The sequence below is a fragment of the Aquarana catesbeiana genome, linkage group LG05 (assembly GCF_042186555.1).
Source record: "Aquarana catesbeiana isolate 2022-GZ linkage group LG05, ASM4218655v1, whole genome shotgun sequence".
NCBI classification, from domain to species: domain Eukaryota; kingdom Metazoa; phylum Chordata; class Amphibia; order Anura; family Ranidae; genus Aquarana; species Aquarana catesbeiana.
Window position 1 is genome coordinate 606612519 of NC_133328.1, and position 22054 is coordinate 606634572.

Consider the following 22054-nt stretch of genomic DNA (forward strand, 5'->3'; position numbering starts at 1 on the left):
AGCAAGAAAAAAAATGTATATAATTTCAATCCATGGTAGGTATGAAAAATACAAGATTTTTATTGTTACATACAAGACATAATAAAAGGTTGATAAAAGTTATGTGCACATGTACAAGAATACATCTAAAATTCAAAACAGATGACATTAGAATGACTGTCCTGGCATGTTTCGCCACTGTGGGCTCATCAGGGGATATTTGAAAAGCAATTAGATGTAGCACTATATACAACCAAAAACAAAATTACAACCATTGCATGGACTGAAAGTATAATACAGAAAGTTAAAATTAAAATGGTAGTAGTACAAAAGGATAGGATAGGCTGTCAGCTACCATACCCATCATCAATCGCTCACCCAAATGAGGATCTTTCGTCTGCGCCTCAAGATCAAGTCACGAAAAACCATCAAAGGGTAGTGCACATGGAGGGATGCCAGTGGGGCTCCAAAGAAACTTTAGGGCTGGAATCTAACCAACAGGGTTGTGTAAAAATTAGTAAAAATGATAAAAGGTGAAATAAAGGGGTGACCAGGACGGGGAGGATGTAAATGAGAGGGGGGTGGAAAGGGGGGGGGGGGGTTGGTGGGAGGTGAAGGTGGGATGGGATGGGAAGGGGGGAGAGGGGAGTTTGGAAAAGAAAGGGAAGGAAAAGAGGGGGAGGGGGGGAGAATGGAATAGTATTCTTCAAATGTTGTCAGGTCGCATTTGAATTTTGCTGGTTCTGGTATTGAATGTATGAAATTATGTAATCGGATCGCCTTCCAAAATGTAAGTTGGAAGCTCCCGGTGTCGCTCATCAGGGATTGGATCGAAGTCCAGTGTTCCCCGTCTAGAAAATGTAGAGCACAATTTTTACCCGCAGTCCAAAGTGTCTCGTATTCTGTTTGAACTAGACCTGGCGGAAATGCCAGATTGCCTAGTATTGGGGATAACGGGGATTGTCTTGATGTCAGGAAAGTTGTTTTGATCATAATAGAGCCTATTCGTAATGTGGTACCTATGATAGGATGTGTCGTCATATCTGGAGGTAGTTTTTCATGACTTGTTTTATATATGTTGTCTTATGATTTACTAATGATTAGTGGTTGCTCACTAATTAAAGCGGAGGGCCACGCTAAAAAAAAAAATTGCATTAATATTCTTTAAAAATTTTTAAAGAAAACATTTGAAAAAATTATTTTTCTAACTTACCTGAAACCCCTGTTGCTAGGCAGTCTTCCAAATCTGCCTCTTCCTATTCCACGGCGCTTCCTCCTCTTCGGCGAGCGGCCCCGTTGCCTTCTGAGACATGTGTGTGTCCCAGAAAACAACAGGGCCATTCACAAAGCACTGCGCGACTCGCGCATGCGCAGTAGGAAACGGGCAGTGAAGCCGCAAGGCTCCACTGCCTGTTTCCCTTCGTTAAGATGGAGGCGCCGGCAGCCGATCCGATGGACAGGTGAGTGTCCTTATTAAAAGTCAGCAGCTACAGTGTTTGTAGCTGCTGACTTTTAAAAAAAAACAAATCGCGGCCGGAACACCCCTTTAAGCGCTACTTATAGAGTATACATTTAAAGGGTAAGTTCACCTTTGTACATTTTTTTTTCTAAATTCCAGCTCCCCTATGCACCAATATAGCATTCATGTACTTTTTTTGCAAACCTATCAATATCACTTACTTTTCTTGTGTTAATCCTCGTTTCCAGACGTTTCCATTAGTAATGTATTTTTCCTGATGAGACTTTAGGTCATGACACAGGAAGGAGTTGACCATCTGACCTCATTAGCACACACCCTGCATCATCCACCCTCCCATTCCCAGCTGCATGTTTTTTAAATGAAATGCAATCAATCAATGATCACCCTTCTCACAAAATAAAAATTTAAATGTATCACCACAAGATGGCGTTGTGGATACAGATAGGTATGAGTGTGCCAACGTTCTAAATATATTGCAAAATGTATTCAAAAGAAGGGAACATGGACTTTAGAGGCACATCTGTAGCATTGAAATACAAAATTAACTTTTATTAATCTTTAAAATTCACATTGTTGACATGACATGTTAAAAACAAAACATGGTGTTTGGTCTAAACGACGCTCACACCACCCAACACAACCAACTATTACCACAGTGGAACAGATCGATCAATAATGAGATGTCAATTGGAAGGAACAACTGGTTGGTGGTGGCTGATCAGTGTATTCTGAGACCGGATACACATCTTAGCCTCCCTGACGGTTTTCCCGAGTGTGGCTCGGGGTTAAATTTCAGTCCCATTAGCGGTAACCCCGAGCCACACTCGGGATTACATTGCAGGATCCTGGGGCGGCGTTACTTACCTTGTCCCCGGGATCCTGCGATGTCCCCCGCTGTGTCTGCGGGCTCCGTCCTCCTCCGAAGCCTCTCTGTGCCGGGCTCCGTTCCCTGCGAGCGTCGTGATGCACGGGGGCGGAGCCTGGCGGCAAATTCAAAATAATGTAAAAACCATAACACATACAGTACTGTAATCTTACAGATTACAGTACTGTATTAAATTATTTCACATCCCTTTTGTCCCCAGTGCTTTGGCCCATGCCCTGCATGCAGTTTTATGTTATATACCGTGTTTCCCCAAAAGTAAGACATCCTCCGAAAATAAGGCCTACTTCCAGTTTTGCCTCTCGTTGTAATATAAGGCATTCCCCCGATATTAAGACCTCCCCGATAATAAGGCATCCCCCGAACATAAGGCATCCACACGATAATAAGGCGCCTGACTCTAGACTGTAGCAGCAGGCGCCGCCGCGCAGCTCACTGATTGGCCGCAGCTGTTAAGGCTGTGCGAGGTCTCTTTAAATCAGTGAGCTGCGGCGGGCTCTCTGGAAGACGAGTGACGTCCCTGATGTTGCGCAGGGGAACGCCGCCCGTCAGAGAGCCCGTGCCGCCGCTGCCAGACACAGGAGTCGGGCACATTGTGTGGAATCTCCCCGCCACAGGGGTGACTGAGGTGAGGGGGGGATGTCTGGTGAAGGTGGGAGGGGGGAGAGACTAAACTGTCCACTGGCACAGGGGTGGGGGGAGGGGGACTTAAAATGACACATGGTGGATTTGAGGGGGGGATCAAATTGGCACAGGAGGATCAGAAGGGGGGGGAATCAAAATGGCACAGGAGGTACTAAAATGGTAATCCCCCCTCTTATCCTCCTTTGCCATTTTTAATGATTCCCCCCTCTGATCCCCCCTGTGTCATTTTAAGTGATCCCCCCATTTCAATCCCCCCCTCTGATTCAGTGTGTCACTTTAGGGGGTGACTGCTTTTCTGCTGAAGGGTCTTATTTAGTAATTTAATACTGGTAAACAGTGCTGGTATTCTTCTTCATTGAAAAATAAGACATCCCCTGAAAATAAGACCTAGCGCATCTTTGGGAGCCAAAATTAATATAAGACACTGTCTTATTTTCGAGGAAACAGGGTATACTGTTCTTTCTGCCTGGAAACTGGAGATTGTCCATAGCAACCAAAAAGTGTCCCTTTACGTCAAAAGTGGTTTTAGACCAGCTAGAAAACAGCGATAGTAAATTAGAACACTTGCAGAATTGAGCGATAGTGAATCGTGGGGAAATTTATTATATTATTATTTTTTTAAATTATTTATATTTATTTATTATATTATAATTTATGTTTCAAACTTCATCATACCCCGGATATCTACTAGACTCTTGTTTGGACAGATTTATGTGTGTTATTGTTAAGAATTACAGGCCTACAATATAAAACGCCAAATTTCCATGCAAAATAATTGTACCGCTTTCAGCACCTAAAATCCAAAATAATCATACCGCCAGGGAGGTTAAGAATATAATACTTTATTGATATTTTTACATTCTACATTTTGATATTGTTCTTGTAATATTTTGCTATTTTATTATAAAATCAATTTTTGAGTTTTTACACGAGAACTGAACGGATTTTCTTGAACTTTCCTTATTAATATAATTTACAGAATATCGATATTAATACCATAAAAACAGCTTCACCTGCCTCCCCTGACTGCATGTCCCTGCTCAGACTGTTGAAGGAGAGGTAAGTATTGTCAACTTTAATTCTGCTTTAAGTTGCAAAGGCAGCCTAAAAGGTTGGTGTACAAGTAGCATTCGCAGCTGTGACGAAAATGATCCTCTAAATGACAGGGACTCCACACCTCCCAACTTTTTGAGATGGGAATGAGGGGCACCTATCAGCAAAAATATGCAGGCATAGGACACACCCCTTGCCATGCCCCCTTAACCACTTCAACCCCGGAAGATTTGGCTGCTCAATGACCAGAGCATTTTTTGCGGTCGCGCGACGCTGTACCCAAACAAAATTGACGTCCTTTTTTTCCCACAAATAGAGCTTTCTTTTGGTGGTATTTAATCATCTCTGTGGTTTTTATTTTTTGCGCTATAAACAAAAAAAGAGCAATAATTTTTTTAAGAAAACAAACACAATATTTTGTACTTTTTGCTATAATAAATATCCCCAAGTTTTTTTAAAAAAGCTAATTTTTTTCTCAGTTTAGGCCAATATGTATTCTTCTACATATTTTTGGTAATAAAAATCGCAATAAGCAAATATTGATTGGTTTGCGCAAAAGTTATAGTGTCTACAAAATAGGGGATAGATTTATGGCATTCTTTTTTTCTTTTTTTTTACTAGTAATGGCGGCGATCTGCGATTTTTATCATGACTGCGACATTATGGCGGACACATCGGACACTTTCGACACATTTTTGGGACGATTAACAACTATACCGCGATCAGTGCTATTAAATGCACTGATTACTGTATAAATGTCACTGGCAGGGAAGGGGTTAACTGTGTTCCCTGACTGTTTGTTCTAACTGTAGGGGGAGGGGACTGACTAGAGGGGATGACAGATCGTGATTCCTAGCTATTAGGAACTCACGATCTGTCACACCTCTCAGAACAGGGATTTGTGTGTTTACACACACACGTCCCTGTTCTGCCTCTCGTGCCCACAATCGCTCGTGGCTGGCGGTCATCGCAACCATAGGCCGCGAGCATCGGCACCCCCGCAGTGCAGCGCGCGCACCTGCTATCCCGCTTAAAGGAGCCGACGTATAGCTACGATGGCTAGCGGGATCGTGCCGACCTGCCGCCGTATAATGACGGCGGCTGGTCGGCAATCGTTTAAACTAGAATTGTACAAAAAAAAAAATAAGATTGGTTAAACCCACAAGTGCTTTTTTTACCACTACTATTGCTTCATATTGGCTTTTGGAATTTACAAATGCAGCAATTTAGAAATCAGATGAAAGGTTTAGTTAGCACTGGGAAACACTTTTTGATAGATAAAAAGTGCAATTTATATACAAAATATATAGATCAGATCAAAATGAGGGACAAATGAGGAGGAATGAGGGACAGAGGGACATTGCTCCAAATCAGGGACAGTTGAGAACTATGGGACTCTTCAAACACAAACCAGAACCACTGTATAACTAGAAGGTTAAAGCGGAGTTCCACACAAAAATTCAACTTCCGTTTTTCGGATTCCTCCCCCCCTCCGGTGTCACATTTGGCACCTTTCAGGGGAGAGGGGGGAGCAGAGACCTGTCTAATACATGTATTTTGCTCCCACTTCCGGGCATAGATACCCGCGCCACCTTCCCGCCCCCCGCTGTCTTCTGAGAGACACACGGGTCCCAGGAGACAGCAGGGACCGGTGGCAAGTCGCGCATGCGCAGTAGGGAAGCAGGAAGTGAAGCCGCAAGGCTTCACTTCCTGATTCCCTTACCGAAGATGGCGGCGGCAGCACCCGAGAGCCGAGCGACAGATCGGCTTCGGGGTGCTGACATCGCGGGCGCCCTGGACAGGTAAGTGTCCATATTTTAAAAGTCAGCAGCTGCAGTATTTGTAGCTGCTGACTTTTAAATTTAAAAAAAAAAAAAGGGGGGGGGGGGGATTGCAGCAATTGCATCAAACCATATTCTCATCACAGTCATACAGTGGCACCAGTTTTTGATACATCCAGACTACAAGCTAACAGACAGGTACTCTTAGCTATGCAGAGTATAGGTGACTAACAAAGGTTTACAGTCATGAAACAGTCAATATAATGCTGACCTTAATCCCTGCAATGCATGCATAAGGAAGGGAACAATCTCATGCAAAGAATAGGAAAGTCATCAGAGACTGCATGAAAAAGTAAGCTTAGCACAAAAGAAAACAAATCAGGTTTTGCTACAAAGCAGACACGTCAGGTTTATGGAGGATTAGAAGGAAAGAATCCCTTGCAGGAGACAATCATTATGTCTTTCCACGTCACACTTTTACAGCCGTGTCAACCAACGTCAGCACTTGGTATAAACCAGACACACATAAGATGGAAGGGAATACTTTGTTAGACGTTGGCTTCTAAACCAGCCAATTGGTTTTGACGCAGGAGTTGCCAGCGAATATATTCACAAACAGCTTTTAACGCAGTTGTTAGGGCTCGTTTAGACGCGCTCTGAAATTTTTAAATACCGCGGACATCCATTAACGCACATATCATGTAAGACGCGCTATTGATGCGTTTTTGAAGCATTTGCATTACATAACACTTTCCAGGCACCTCATCTGTGTGCTGCAGTATCATCTCGGTTATTAACTCTTTCTGACCGTATCTCAAGCATGCTGTAAAAAGCCATTGGGGCATTAATGAATTTGCAACGCAGCCCTATGCGAGTTTTACAGTCGGTACCGCTGGTCAAACTCTGCTCCCCCATGTTAAAAATGCAAAGCATCACAACCATGTGGCATCTGTACAGCCCCATCCAGCTGTATTGGGACAGTTCTGATTGGCAGCCAGGAGGCAGTAAAATCGCAGCTCAGCCACCCATTTTACCACCCCCCTGGCTGCCCGTTTGAAAGAGCACGCAAAGCCAGTCGAAAGCTCTATGTCAAATTACAGCGAAAAAATGCAAACCGGAACGTGTGAACAACACTGTCTACTGCAATGGACATAATTGCCACGGAGCATTGACAAGCGTTAGTCAGGCTTCAATAACACAGATGAAACGCCTGGTTTTGAGGCTCGTGTAAACAGCCTTGAGCCGCCCATACATGGATTGATGGATTGAAATTTAGCCCAGTTCAGCAGGGAACGTACGAATTTTGATCTATGTATGGGCATCCTGGTTGTACACAAATCGGTCTATCGATCGACTTGTGTACAACTAGCCTGTTGGGTTTCTCCTGAATAATTAGTGCCATTGGCTATAGCTGGCAACACTGATCGTTGGGAAGGCTTCCTACCAGCACAACACAATAGCGCTGTGGGAGGATTTCCCTCAATAACACTATGGGGTTGATTTACTAAAGGCAAATAGACTGTGCACTTTGCAAGTGCATTTGCTCCAGGGATTAGTAAATGAGGGGAAGCTCTGCTGACTTCCATAATTCAATCATGCGCAAGCAAAAATGTTTTTTTTTGTTTTTTTTATCTTCCTTGCATGTGACTGGGCATTTTTTTCAAAGTGAAGCTTTCCTCATTTACCAAGTCCTGGAGCAACTGCACTTTGCAAAGTGCACAGTCTATTTGCCTTTAGTAAAACAACCCCTGGCTAGGTTGATAGGGGAATCTAGCCATTTTCTTTTCTTTCCACCCATGATGGAAGGAAAGAAAATTGCCTAATGTATGGCCTGCCTTAGACTCGCAGAATTTGGGCTTTGATGGACTTTTGTTTGCTTCTAATCGGTTCTGCACCCCTTTACATTTCTATAGGGGTGGAAAAGCTGCTTGAAGCAAGTCAAATGCAGGTAAGAAAAAGGTCAACTGCAGATCAAATGCACCTGTCAATGAATTCTGAATGATCGCAGAAGTGTCTCAAACTAATTCCACTGAAACAAAACTAAAGCTGGTCAACACAGACCCTTTATTCAATAATTGCACATTTTAGTCTAAGGTACAAAACTGTTCTAACTTGAACCAACAAGAGTTTTGCAAAACTCTCAACAGTGGCAATAGAGTGACCACAGAAAGCCATTCGCAGCTATGCAACCATTGAAGAGCCCAAGAAAAAAGCAATGAGATGATCCAACCACAACGCTTACCGTGCTGTATTATGGCGTGTTCCAGAAGACGGCGACCCAGCTGCTCCCCATCACCCCTAGTCTTGGACTCTTGTTCTTGGATAAACCAAGTAATCATCTCTGAAGCCACAAAGGCGCGCTCGTATTTGACTCCATCCTCTTCTCTGGCTTGTAGAAGAGGGTAGTCCGAGTTCATCACCCTGTCATAACACAAACAGCAGCATGTTACATTCCTCATTGGTTTCGGCAAAGGCCAAACTATTGAATAAAACTTCTTATATGTCTGTGCAACAACTTAGACCCCCACATCTCACTAAAAGAACAAAAAAGTATAAAGGTTTATTACAGTTCATCTGTGTGAGGACAGGGCCCGTTCACCCCACACGTGGGGGTATCCTCCGCACGTACGCAGTCACTAATACCCACCTCTGCCACCTCACTCCCAGTGACAGAATGAGGTCCCACTCTGAACCAAGCATGGACCTCTTGCATGCACTTGATAATTTCTTCAGCTCTCCAATACCAACGGCTAGGTCCATGGGGTATCTGTATTGTGGTTTCGGTCCCGATTGCTTTTGGGGAACAGACCGCTAGGAAGGGAGCCAGGACATCAATGCCCCTTGCTAGTACTTGTCACCCATGCTTGGTACCATTCTTTGCTGTCTGGCTGCTATTACATTCCCATCAGTTCATGGTTACCCATAGAAACTATATACTTCCCGCCAGCTCCTTTGCTGAGATAATCCTTTGTGGTGGCCTTCCATTTTTACACTTCACCCTATATGTGCTTTATAGGCCCTGTTCCTCTAATACGCCATGTACCTTTATTCACCCCTTTGAATAACTTCAGACCAGGCTGAAAACAGGTGAAAAACTTTACTGGAACTTTTTCAGCAATACAATCCAACAACGTGAGAACATAGTTTCTCCCTAACGAATTAAGTCCAGGCTACCTGGTGCATACCTTCCCCAAGGTGGAAGTCCATGCTTGGTAGAGTCCTGGTTAGGTGGTTCCCATCAGTGTGCTCAAGGATTGCTGGTGGTTACATCCTTTGGCTTGACCTCCCCCTTCTTCCCATGCAGGCTGCCAGCCCATGAGCAGAGCCATCCCCCCTTTTATATATATAGCACAGGGTGGAGGAAGGAGCCCAGAAAATGTCCGGGAAAGCGCAAAGAAAGATTTAACCCCTTCTCACTCATACTTGGCATGGATGGACTGAACCATGTCAAAGTTTGATTGTCCTCCCTCCCCTGCTTGTCTGCGCTCACAGTGGGCTATAAGTAAAATTCTCCTGGGCACACATTCAGCACCATCTCTGCCAACCAGACCACAGTGATCCCTGCGTCTGTTCTGATCCCTACTGCACCTACATTGAATCGAACTGCACTGGGTCATAGGTAATCTGTGCCAGAGACCACCTCTTCCAAGTGGTCCCAGGCATGGTACACTTAACCATTTCTGGACATAGTTTGGAACGCTCACACCTCACAACTGAACAAGACCAAGGGGGTGAGCCAAACCTACAACTCAAGTTACTAAAAGCTAAGGACCATCATGGCAGTCAGACAACTAGCATTTTCAGAAGGAAGTCAAGAACACCAACTTGTGGAGTTCTCCCAACCTAAAATGGGAAATTGTCAAAGAATGATACCTGCATAAGAAGCTTCAAAACAGAAATTGTCTTGGCCCCCTAGGCCACTTACTAGGTCCATCAGTCTATTCAGTGCCCAGTATATAGTATATATAAAGAGTGTAAGGCCCATTAGGGTGATAGTTCATTAGGAAGGCAAAGAAACTACCTAGCTGCTTTTATGGCAGTAAGGCATCACTCTACCACTGCTCCCTTGCCAGCGAATGAGATTCTGCAGTGTTTCAGGCATTACATAGTTACATAGTAGGTGAAGTTGAAAAAAGACACACGTCCATCAAGTCCAACCTATGTGTGTGTGATTATGTGTCAGTATTACCTTACATATCCCTGTATGTTGCGGTCATTCAGGTGATTATCTAATAGTTTCTTGAAGCTATCAATGCTCCCCGCTGAGACCACCGCCTGTGGAAGGGAATTCCACATCCTTACCGTTCTTACAGTAAAGAACCCTCTACGTAGTTTAAGGTTAAACCTCTTTTCTTCTAATTGTAATGAGTGGCCCTGAGTCTTATTAAACTCTCTTCTGCGAAAAAGTTTTATCCCTATTGTGGGGTCACCAGTACAGTATTTGTAAATTGAAATCATATCCCCTCTCAAGCGTCTCTTCTCCAGAGAGAATAAGTTAAACGCTCGCAACCTTTCCTCATAACTAAGATCCTCCAGACCCTTTATTAGCTTTGTTGCCCTTCTTTGTACTCGCTCCATTTCCAGTACATCCTTCCTGAGGACTGGTGCCCAGAACTGGACAGCATACTCCAGGTGCGGCCGGACCAGAGTCTTGTAGAGCGGGAGAATTATCGTTTTATCTCTGGAGTTGATCCCCCTTTTAATACATGCCAATATTCTGTTTGCCTTATTAGCAGCAGCTTGGCATTGCATGCCATTGCTGAGCCTATCATCTACTAGGACCCCCAGGTCCTTTTCCATCCTAGATTCCCCCAGAGGTTCTCCCCCCAGTGTATAGATTGCATTCATATTTTTGCCACCCAAATGCATTATTTTACATTTTTCTACATTGAACCTCATTTGCCATGTAGTCGCCCACCCCATTAATTTGTTCAGGTCTTTTTGCAAGGTTTCCACATCCTGCGGGGAAGTTATTGCCCTGCTTAGCTTAGTATCGTCTGCAAATACAGAGATTGAACTGTTTATCCCATCCTCCAGATCGTTTATAAACAAATTAAATAGGATTGGTCCCAGCACAGAACCCTGGGGAACCCCACTACCCACCCCTGACCATTCTGAGTACTCCCCATTTATCACCACCCTCTGAACACGCCCTTGTAGCCAGTTTTCAATCCAGGTACTCACCCTATGGTCCATGCCAACGGACCCTATTTTGTACAGTAAACGTTTATGGGGAACTGTGTCAAATGCTTTTGCAAAATCCAGATACACCACGTCTACGGGCCTTCCTTTATCTAGATGGCAACTCACCTCCTCATAGAAGGTTAATAGATTGGTTTGGCAAGAAGGATTCTTCATGAATCCATGCTGATTACTGCTAATGATATCGTTCTTATTACTAAAATCTTGTATATAGTCCCTTATCATCCCCTCCAAGATTTTACATACTATTGATGTTAGGCTAACTGGTCTGTAATTCCCAGGGATGTTTTTTGGGCCCTTTTTAAATATTGGTGCTACATTGGCTTTTCTCCAATCAGCTGGTACCATTCCAGTCAATAGACTGCCTGTAAAAATTAGGAACAACGGTCTGGCAATCACCTGACTGAGTTCCCTAAGTACCCTCGGATGCAAGCCATCTGGTCCCGGTGATTTATTAATGTTAAGTTTCTCAAGTCTAATTTTAATTCCGTCCTCTGTTAACCATGGAGGTGCTTCCTGTGTTGTGTCATGAGGATAAACACTGCAGTTCTGGTTACTGAAGCCCCCCGATTCACTCGTGAAGACTGAGGAGAAGAATAAATTCAATACCTTTGCCATCTCCCCATCCTTTGTAACCAGATGTCCTTCCTCATTCTTTATGGGGCCAATATGGTCTGTCCTCCCTTTTTTACTGTTTACATACTTAAAGAATTTCTTGGGATTTTTTTTGCTCTCCTCCGCTATGTGTCTTTCATGTTCTATCTTAGCCGTCCTAATTGCACCCTTACATTTCTTATTGCATTCTTTATAAAGTCTGAATGCTGAGGATGATCCCTCAACCTTGTATTTTTTGAAGGCCTTCTCCTTTGCTTTTATATGCATTTTTACATTGGAGTTAAGCCATCCAGGATTTTTGTTCGCTCTTTTAAATTTATTACCCAATGGGATACATTGGCTAATGCCCTTATTTAATATGCTCTTAAAGCAAACCCATCTCTCTTCCGTATTCTTTGTTCCTAATATTTTATCCCAATTTATGCCTTTTAGCAAGGTTTGTAGTTTAGGGAAGTTGGCTCTTTTGAAATTCAGTGTCTTTGTATTCCCTTTATGTTTCCTATTTGTGTGATTTATACTGAAACTAATTGACCTGTGATCGCTGTTACCTAAATTGCCCCATATTTCCACATCTGTGATCAGGTCTGTATTGTTGGTAATCAGTAGATCCAGTAATGTTTTATTTCTAGTTGGTGCGTCTACCATCTGACCCATAAAATTGTCCTGCAAGACATTAAGGAACTGGCGAGCCTTAAATGAATGCGCGGTTCCCTCCGCCCAGTCTATGTCTGGATAATTAAAATCCCCCATTATGATAACACTTCCCATCCTTGCTGCTAATCCAATTTGTGATAGGAGATCCGTCTCCACTTCCTCCTTCAGGTTAGGGGGCCTATAGCATACTCCCAGTATTATTTTCCCCTTAGCTTCATCCCTTTGGAGCTCTACCCATAAGGATTCCACCTCCTCTCTAGCTCCCTCAGTGATGTCATCTCTCACATTCGCTTGTACATTATTCTTGATATATAGGCATACCCCTCCCCCTTTTTACCCTCTCTATCCTTGCGGTATAGGGTATACCCTTGAATGTTTGCCAGCCAATCATGAGAGCTGTTGAACCAGGTCTCTGAAATTCCCACAAAATCCAAATCCTCCTTGTACAACAGTATCTCTAGTTCACCCATCTTGTCTGCCATGCTCCTGGCATTGGTGAACATGCCACATAGTTTAGACCGGTCGCATATTGTCCTCATATTGGGTGTTTCAAAATTGCAACTAGGACTTGCTACTATACTCACCTTGTGTTTTTGTGCTTTGGTTAACCTACCACTAATGCCCCCAACACTACCCTGTGGAATATCATCCGCGCTGGCTATCACTGTCTCTGGACCCTCCCCCCCATCGCCTAGTTTAAAAACCCCTCTAACTTTTTGGCCATCTTCATTCCCAGCAGATCTGCACCCTCCTCATTTAGGTGCAGTCCGTCCCTTCTATAGTACCGGTTACCGACTGAGAAGTCGGCCCAGTCCTCCAGGAATCCAAACCCCTCCTTACTACACCAGCTCTTCAGCCACTTGTTTACTTCCCTAATCTCCCTCTGCCTTTCTGGTGTGGCTCGATGTACCGGTAGTATTCCTGAGAATACTACCTTGGAGGTCCTTTTCCTCAATTTAGCACCTAAGTCCCTAAAATCTTTCTTTAGGACACTCCATCTGCCTCTGACTTTGTCATTGGTGCCAACGTGCACCATGACAGCTGGGTCTTCCCCAGCCCCTCCCAGTAATCTGTCCACAAGATCCGTGATGTGCTGAACCCGAGCGCCCGGTAGACAACATACTGTTCGGCGCTTCAGGTCTTGGTTACAGATTGGCCTCTCTGTCCTTCTAAGAATTGAGTCCCCTACCACCAGAATCTGTCTTTCCTTTCCCTTTGCTGCCCCCCCACTCTCACTGGAGGAGTTCTTCCCCTGGCAGCTAGGAGAGTCCCTCATCTCCAGCAGTGCTGGTCCCTGACTGGTTTCACCAATGACACTCAATGGAGCGTACTTATTGGGATGCTCCAGTCCTGGATCGGCCTCTCTGGCACTTCCCCCTCTACCCCTCCTGACTGTCACCCATCTACTCTTTGCTAGTGCCTGCGCCTCTTTGTCTCCACCCGCCTCTGTGCTGGCCCCTGCCGACACCTGCCGTGTACATTCCTGGCTCACCTTTAGTATGGAGGGACTTCTCAGTGCTGACAGTTGCTTCCCTAGATTCAGAACCTGGGCTTCCAGGGAAACAATGTGCTTACATTTTGCACAGCAGTATTCACCCTCGATCGGATGATCAAGGAACGCATACATGCGGCAAGATGTACAAAGAGTCGCCTCTCCACACCCGCCGGGCATCGTACCTATTAAATTTAGTGAGGATTTGGGGATTTTACCCTGTCCAAATTACCTAACAGCTAGCTTCCTGGCACTAATACTCAAGACAATACACAGGTACACAACAAGACAATACACAGGTACTCACAGACCTACGTGCAATCGCAGAACAGTCGCAGACCTACGTGCACTCGCAATACTCAAGTATACAGTACACAATACACAAGTACTAACGATCCACACACACTACTCAGACAACACTCAGATACTCACACTACACAGGTACTATGATCCCTGTTATAACCTCCTGTTTTAAACTCTAGTTTTTAACTCCCACTTACACAAAGTTCCACAGCCAAAGACTGAGCACGCTCAGACTGAGTTCTACACCCAGTTAAATAGGCACCTGTGAGCAATTAACCACCCCCCTTAATTGATAGGCTGAAGGAACCAGAGGAAAAAAAAAAAAAAAGCTATTTAAAAAGTGACAGAAAAAGGCAAATGAAAAACTAAAAGGAAAAGCCCCAAAAATGCACCCCAGCAAACCCAGCAATCAACAAGCAAGACTTATTCACTCTATAACTGTAGTTTTTAACTCCCACTTATACCAAGTTCCGCATTGAGAGAGCAACACCATAGAAACAGATAAATAATCTATTGATCTTGTTATCAAGTTGCCACCACTGACAAGGCCACTGGTCTGACATGGGCCTAGGCAATGACAGGTCACCAGTCCAAGCAGGTGACACGCACTGCAAGCACATCCAATGCTTCAAAAAGTAGATAAAATTATGGCAGCACAGCTACTTGGAATGTACACCGATCCGCCATAACATTATGACTACTGAAAGGTAAAGTGAGTATTAATGATTATCTTGACAATGGCATCTAAAAGTGGGTAGGATAGATCAGGCAGCAAGTGAACATGCTGTCCCTGAAGTTGATGTGTTGAAAGCAGAAAAAATGGGCAAGCGTAAGGTTTTGAGCAAATTTAACACGGACCAAATTGTAATGGCTAGATGACTGGGTCAGAGCATCTAAAAAAAAACTGCAGCTCTTGTGGGATGTTCCCGGTCTGTAATGGTCAGGATCTACCAAAAGTGGTCAAAAGTAAAGAAAACCACCAAACTGGTAACAGGGTCATGGGCGGCTAAAGCTCATTGATGTACATTGGGTGCAAAAGCTGGCCTGTGTAGTCTGTTCCAATAGAAGAACTACTGCTCAAATTTCTGAAAAAGTTAATGCTGGTTCCGATAGAAAGGTTTCAGAACACACAGTGTATCGCAGTTTGTTGTGTGTAGGGCTGCATAGCTGCAGACTGGTCAGGGTGCCAATGCTGACCCGTGTCCACGGCCAAAAGCACCTACAATGGCCACACAAGCATCAGAACTAAACAACAGAGCAATAGAAAAAGATGGCCTGGTCTGATGAATTCAAGAACGGTTTGAGGAACACAAGTTTGAGGCGTTGACTTGGCCTCCAAACTCTCCAGATCTCAATTCAATCGAGCATCTGTGCAATGTGCTAGAACAAGTCCAATCCATGGAGGCCCCACCTCGAAACTTACGGGACCTAAAGAATCTGCTACTGGTAGTTTGGTGCCAGATACCACAGCATACCTTCAGAGTTCTAGTGGGGTCCATGCCTCGATGGGTTATGTTGGTTGGTCATAATATTAGTCTATTTCCTTGCGGTCTAAGAATATCTAAAATTCAGCAGATTTTGGAAATGTTCATGCTGTATTAACAAATACTTTGTATCCGACCGGGTTTAATGTTCACCATTAGTTGAAGAATGAGCATTAGCAGTCTGGCTGTAAGATTGCTTTCCCATCGTAGTCACTCAACTGCAACTGCAGCTGTAATATCTCTGTCCCAGTTTCTATCATTCTTGGCCAACCTCCACCAGTCTCATCAGCCAAGAGAATTTGTAAATGATCTGACAGTCACTGTAGAATTACTCCTGAATTATACGTCGATCTCATACTATGGCCACTGAAACTTGACTGTGACCAGCAAGCTGCACCCAGAATAAGGAAAGAGCAAGTGGGAACTGGAATAAAGTCTTAATGGAAGAAGAAAGGCAATTACAGAATTCTAGATGAGAATGAGGCATATATAATCAGGTGCAATATACCTACATCCATTCTCCTGATATGGGGATTATTGGAGGAAAACCTGGGCACCATTGCACTCTTGGCATCCCTCTCTGCAGTTGTCTGCCCAGTACTGTCTATGGGAACTACACGGTCAGCAGAGGGGCGTACCAAGAGTAAAAGTCAGGGAACAGCAACAACAAGGAGATTCTTCGAGTGTAAGTGCATCTTATTATACTGCCCCCAGATCCCCATACACAAGTAATAGAACATGTTGAAATACTGTGAGCAACAAGCTGGACATAGGTTTCATTAGAAGTGTATCTTCAGTTTTTACAGCGCGGGCAGTGTTGCTGCAACCTACATTCATTCCTATGGAAAAGCTGCCCACCAATAGGCCAAAACATAGATGGCCATAGGAAAGGATGGAGACTATGCATCTGCAGAAGCAGTAAAGCTCTGGGCAAAGAAGAGAGAGCAAGAGCGAATGAGAGAGGGAGAGAGAGGACTAGAGAGAGGGAGAGAGAGAACTAGAGAGAACGAGAGAGAGAACTAGAGAGAATGAGAGAGGGAGAGAGAACTGGAGAGAATGAGAGAGGGAGAGAGAGAACTAGAGAGAACGAGAGAGAGAACTAGAGAGAACGAGAGAGAGAACTAGAGAGAACGAGAGAGAGAACTAGAGAGAATGAGAGAGGGAGAGAGAGGGGGAGAGAGAACTGGAGAGAATGAGAGAGGGAGAGACAGAGAGAACTAGAGAGAACAAGAGAGGGAGAGAGAGAACTAGAGAGAGGGAGAGAGAGAACTAGAGAGAGGGAGAGAGAGAACTAGAGAGAACGAGAGAGAGAACTAGAGAGAATGAGAGAGAGAACTAGAGAGAACGAGAGAGAGAACTAGAGAGAATGAGAGAGGGAGAGAGAACTGGAGAGAATGAGAGAGGGAGAGAGAGAGAGAACTAGAGAGAGGGAGAGAGAGAACTAGAGAGAACGAGAGAGAGAACTAGAGAGAACGAGAGAGAGAACTAGAGAGAACGAGAGAGAGAAGTAGAGAGCGAGAGAGGGAGAGAGAACTAGAGAGAATGAGACAGGGAGAGAGAGAACTAGAGAGAACTGGAGAGAACGAGAGAGGGAGAGACAGAGAGAACTAGAGAGAACTAGAGAGGGAGAGAGAGAACTAGAGAATGAGAGAGGGAGAGAGAACTGGAGAGAACGAGAGAGGGAGAGAAAGAGAACTGGAGAGAACTAGAGAGGGAGAGACAGAGAGAACTAGAGAGAACGAGAGAGGGAGAGAGAGAACGAGAGAGGGAGAAATGAAACTAGAGAGAACGAGAGAGGGAGAGAGAGAACTAGAGGGAATGAGAGAGGGAGAGAGAGAGAAAACTAGAGAGAATGAGAGGGAGAGAGAAAATGAGAGAGAACAAGAGAGGGAGAGAATGAGAGAGAGAGAACGAGAGAGAGCACGAAAGAGAGAGCATGAGAGAGCACAAGAACGAGAGGACAAGAAGGGAGAACAAGAGGGGGAGAACAAGAGGACGAGAGGGGGAGGACGAGAGGGGGAGAAGGAAAGGGGGAGAACGAGAGGATGAGAGGGGGAGTACGAGAGGGGGTGAGGGGGAGAACGAGAGGACGAGAGGGGGAGGATGAGAGAGGGAGAGATAGAACGTGAGAGGGAGAGAAAGAACGTGAGAGGGAGAGAAAGAACGAGAGAGGGAGAGAAAGAACAAGAGAGGGAGAGAGGGAGAGATAGAACGAGAGAGGCAGAGATAGAACGAGAGAGGCAGAGATAGAATGAGAGAACGAGAGAGGCAGAGAGAGAACGAGAGAGGCAGAGATAGAACGAGAGAGGCAGAGATAGAACGAAAGAACGAGAGAGGGAGAGATAGAACGAGAGAACGAGAGAGGGAGAGATAGAACGAGAGAACGAGAAAAGGAGAGAGGAAGAGAGAGAACTAGAGAGAACGAGAGAGGGAGAGAGAGAGAAAACTAGAGAGAATGAGAAGGAGAGAGAGAGAAAACTAGAGAGAATGAGAAGGAGAGAGAGAGAAAACTAGAGAGAATGAGAGGGAGAGAGAGAACAAGAGAGGGAGAGAACAGGAGAGAATGAGAGAGAGCACGAAAGAGAGAGCACGAGAGGGGGTGAACAAGAGGACGAGAGGGGGAGGGGGAGAACGAGAGGGGGAGAACAAAAGGACGAGAGGGGGAGGACGAAAGGGGGAGAACGAGAGGATGAGAGGGGGAGAACGAGAGGACGAGAGGGGGAGGACGAGAGAGGGAGAGATAGAACGTGAGAGGGAGAGATAGAACGTGAGAGGGAGAGATAGAACGTGAGAAGGAGAGCTAGAACGTGAGAGGGAGAGATAGAACGAGAGAGAGAGAGATAGAACGAGAGAGGGAGAGATAGAACGAGAGAGGGAGAGATAGAACAAGAGAGGGAGAGATAGAACGTGAGAGGGAGAGATAGAACGAGAGAGGGAGAGATAGAACGTGAGAGGGAGAGATAGAACGTGAGAGGGAGAGATAGAACGTGAGAGGGAGAGATAGAACGTGAGAGGGAGAGATAGAACGAGAGAGGGAGAGATAGAACGAGAGAGGGAGAGATAGAACGAGAGAGGGAGAGATAGAACGTGAGAGGGAGAGATAGAACGTGAGAGGGAGAGATAGAACGAGAGAGGGAGAGATAGAACGAGAGAACGAGAGAGGGAGAGAGAGAACTAGAGAGAACAAGAGAGGGAGAGAGAGAGAAAACTAGCGAGAATGAGAGGGAGAGAGAGAACTAGAGAGAACGAGAGAGGGAGAGAGAGAGAAAACTAGAGAGAATGAGAAGGAGAGAGAGAGAAAACTAGAGAGAATGAGAAGGAGAGAGAGAGAGAAAACTAGAGAGAATGAGAGGGAGAGAGAGAACAAGAGAGGGAGAGAACAGGAGAGAATGAGAGAGAGCACGAAAGAGAGAGCACGAGAGGGGGAGAACAAGAGGACGAGAGGGGGAGGGAGAGAACAGGAGAGAATGAGAGAGAGCACGAAAGAGAGCGCACGAAAGGGGGAGAACGAGAGGATGAGAGGGGGAGGACGAGAGATGGAGAGATAGAACGTGAGAGGGAGAGACAGAACGTGAGAGGGAGAGATAGAACGTGAGAGGGAGAGATAGAACGTGAGAGGGAGAGATAGAACGAGAGAGGGAGAGATAGAACGAGAGAGGGAGAGATAGAACGTGAGAGGGAGAGATAGAACGTGAGAGGGAGAGATAGAACGTGAGAAGGAGAGATAGAACGTGAGAAGGAGAGATAGAACGTGAGAGGGAGAGATAGAACGTGAGAGGGAGAGATAGAACGTGAGAGGGAGAGATAGAACGTGAGAGGGAGAGATAGAACGTGAGAGGGAGAGATAGAACGTGAGAAGGAGAGATAGAACGTGAGAGGGAGAGATAGAACGAGAGAGGGAGAGATAGAACGAGAGAGGGAGAGATAGAACGTGAGAGGGAGAGATAGAACGTGAGAGAGAGAGATAGAACGAGAGAGGGAGAGATAGAACGAGAGAACGAGAGAGGGAGAGAGAGGGGGAGAGAGAACTGGAGAGAATGAGAGAGGGAGAGACAGAGAGAACTAGAGAGAACAAGAGAGGGAGAGAGAGAACTAGAGAGAGGGAGAGAGAGAACTAGAGAGAGGGAGAGAGAGAACTAGAGAGAACGAGAGAGAGAACTAGAGGGAACGAGAGAGAGAACTAGAGAGAACGAGAGAGAGAACTAGAGAGAATGAGAGAGGGAGAGAGAACTGGAGAGAATGAGAGAGGGAGAGAGAGAGAGAACTAGAGAGAGGGAGAGAGAGAACTAGAGAGAACAAGAGAGAGAACTAGAGAGAACGAGAGAGAGAACTAGAGAGAACGAGAGAGAGAAGTAGAGAGCGAGAGAGGGAGAGAGAACTAGAGAGAATGAGACAGGGAGAGAGAGAACTAGAGAGAACTGGAGAGAACGAGAGAGGGAGAGACAGAGAGAACTAGAGAGAACGAGAGAGGGAGAGAGAGAACTAGAGAATGAGAGAGGGAGAGAGAACTGGAGAGAACGAGAGAGGGAGAGAAAGAGAACTGGAGAGAACTAGAGAGGGAGAGACAGAGAGAACTAGAGAGAACGAGAGAGGGAGAGAGAGAACGAGAGAGGGAGAAATGAAACTAGAGAGAACGAGAGAGGGAGAGAGAGAACTAGAGGGAATGAGAGAGGGAGAGAGAGAGAAAACTAGAGAGAATGAGAGGGAGAGAGAAAATGAGAGAGAACAAGAGAGGGAGAGAATGAGAGAGAGAGAACGAGAGAGAGCACGAAAGAGAGAGCATGAGAGAGCACAAGAACGAGAGGACAAGAAGGGAGAACAAGAGGGGGAGAACAAGAGGACGAGAGGGGGAGGACGAGAGGGGGAGAACGAAAGGGGGAGAACGAGAGGATGAGAGGGGGAGTACGAGAGGGGGTGAGGGGGAGAACGAGAGGACGAGAGGGGGAGGATGAGAGAGGGAGCGATAGAACGTGAGAGGGAGAGAAAGAACGTGAGAGGGAGAGAAAGAACGAGAGAGGGAGAGAAAGAACAAGAGAGGGAGAGATAGAACGAGAGAGGCAGAGATAGAACGAGAGAGGCAGAGATAGAATGAGAGAACGAGAGAGGCAGAGATAGAACGAGAGAGGCAGAGATAGAATGAGAGAACGTGAGAGGGAGAGATAGAACGTGAGAGGGAGAGATAGAACTTGAGAGGGAGAGATAGAACGTGAGAGGGAGAGATAGAACGTGAGAAGGAGAGATAGAACGTGAGACTGAGAGATAGAACGAGAGAGGGAGAGATAGAACGAGAGAGGGAGAGATAGAACGAGAGAGGGAGAGATAGAACGAGAGAGGGAGAGATAGAACGAGAGAACGAGAGAGGGAGAGAGAGAACTAGAGAGAACAAGAGAGGGAGAGAGAGAGAAAACTAGCGAGAATGAGAGGGAGAGAGAGAATGAGAGAGAACAAGAGAGGGAGAGAACAGGAGAGAACGAGAGAGAGAGAGAACGAGAGAGAGCGCGAGAGGGGGAGAACGAGAGGACAAGAGGGGGAGGATGAGAGGGGGAGGACGAGAGGGGGAGGACGAGAGGATGAGAGGGGGAGACAGAACGTGAGAGGGAGAGATAGAACGTGAGAGGGAGAGAGGAAGAGGTAGAATGAGAGAGGGAGAGTTGGAATGAGAGAATGAGAGATAGAACGAGAGAACGAGAGAGGGAGAGATAGATCGATAGAACTAGAGAGAATGAGAGGGAGAGAGAGAACGAGAGAGAACAAGAGAGGGAGAGAACAGGAGAGAACGAGAGAGAGTACGAAAGAGAGCACGAGAGGGGGAGAACGAGAGGACAAGAGGGGGAGGACGAGAGAGGGAGGACAAGAGGGGGAGAACGAGAGGACGAGAGGGGGAGAACGAGAGGACGAGAGGGGGAGAACGAGAGGATGAGAGGGGGAGGGGGAGGGGGAGAGGGGGAGAATGAGAGGGGGGGGAGAGGGGGAGAGAGGGAGAGATAGAACGTGAGAGGGAGAAGTAGAACGAGAGAGGGAGAGATAGAACGAGAGAGGGAGAGATAGAACGAGGGAGGGAGAGGTAGAACGAGAGAGGGGGAGAGATAGAATGAGAGAACGAGAGAGGGAGAGATAGAATGAGAGAGAGATAGAATGAGAGAGAGATAGAACGAGAGAGGGAGAGATAGAACGATAGAGGGAGAGATAGAACGAGAGAGGGAGAGATAGAACATGAGAGGGAGCGATAGAATGAGAGAGGGAGCGATAGAGGAGGGTGGGAGAGATAGAACGAGGGAGGGAGAGATAGAACGAGAGAGGGAGAGATAGAACGAGAGAGGGAGAGATAGAACGAGAGAGGGAGAGAGGGAGAGATAGAACGAGAGAGGGAGAGATAGAACGAGAGAGGGAGAGAGGGAGAGATAGAACGAGAGAGGGAGAGAGAACGAGAAAGGGAGAGAGAACGAGAAAGGGAGAGAGAACGAGAAAGGGAGAGAGAACGAG

At 45.7% G+C, this 22054-nt stretch overlaps 1 protein-coding gene across 2 annotated transcripts in view; it reads right to left on the reverse strand.

Moving 5' to 3' along the window:
• DEPTOR (DEP domain containing MTOR interacting protein) overlaps positions 1 to 22054 on the reverse strand; it is a 176268-nt gene that overhangs the window by 56481 nt on the left and 97733 nt on the right. For both annotated transcript variants that reach the window (XR_012244563.1, XM_073632208.1), the window contains exon 5: positions 8064 to 8242. Coding sequence is in view for 1 of the 2 variants with exons in the window: in XM_073632208.1 (XP_073488309.1) it covers positions 8064 to 8242 (179 nt within the window). In the remaining variant the exon portion in view is untranslated. The remainder of the gene's footprint in view (positions 1 to 8063; positions 8243 to 22054) is intronic.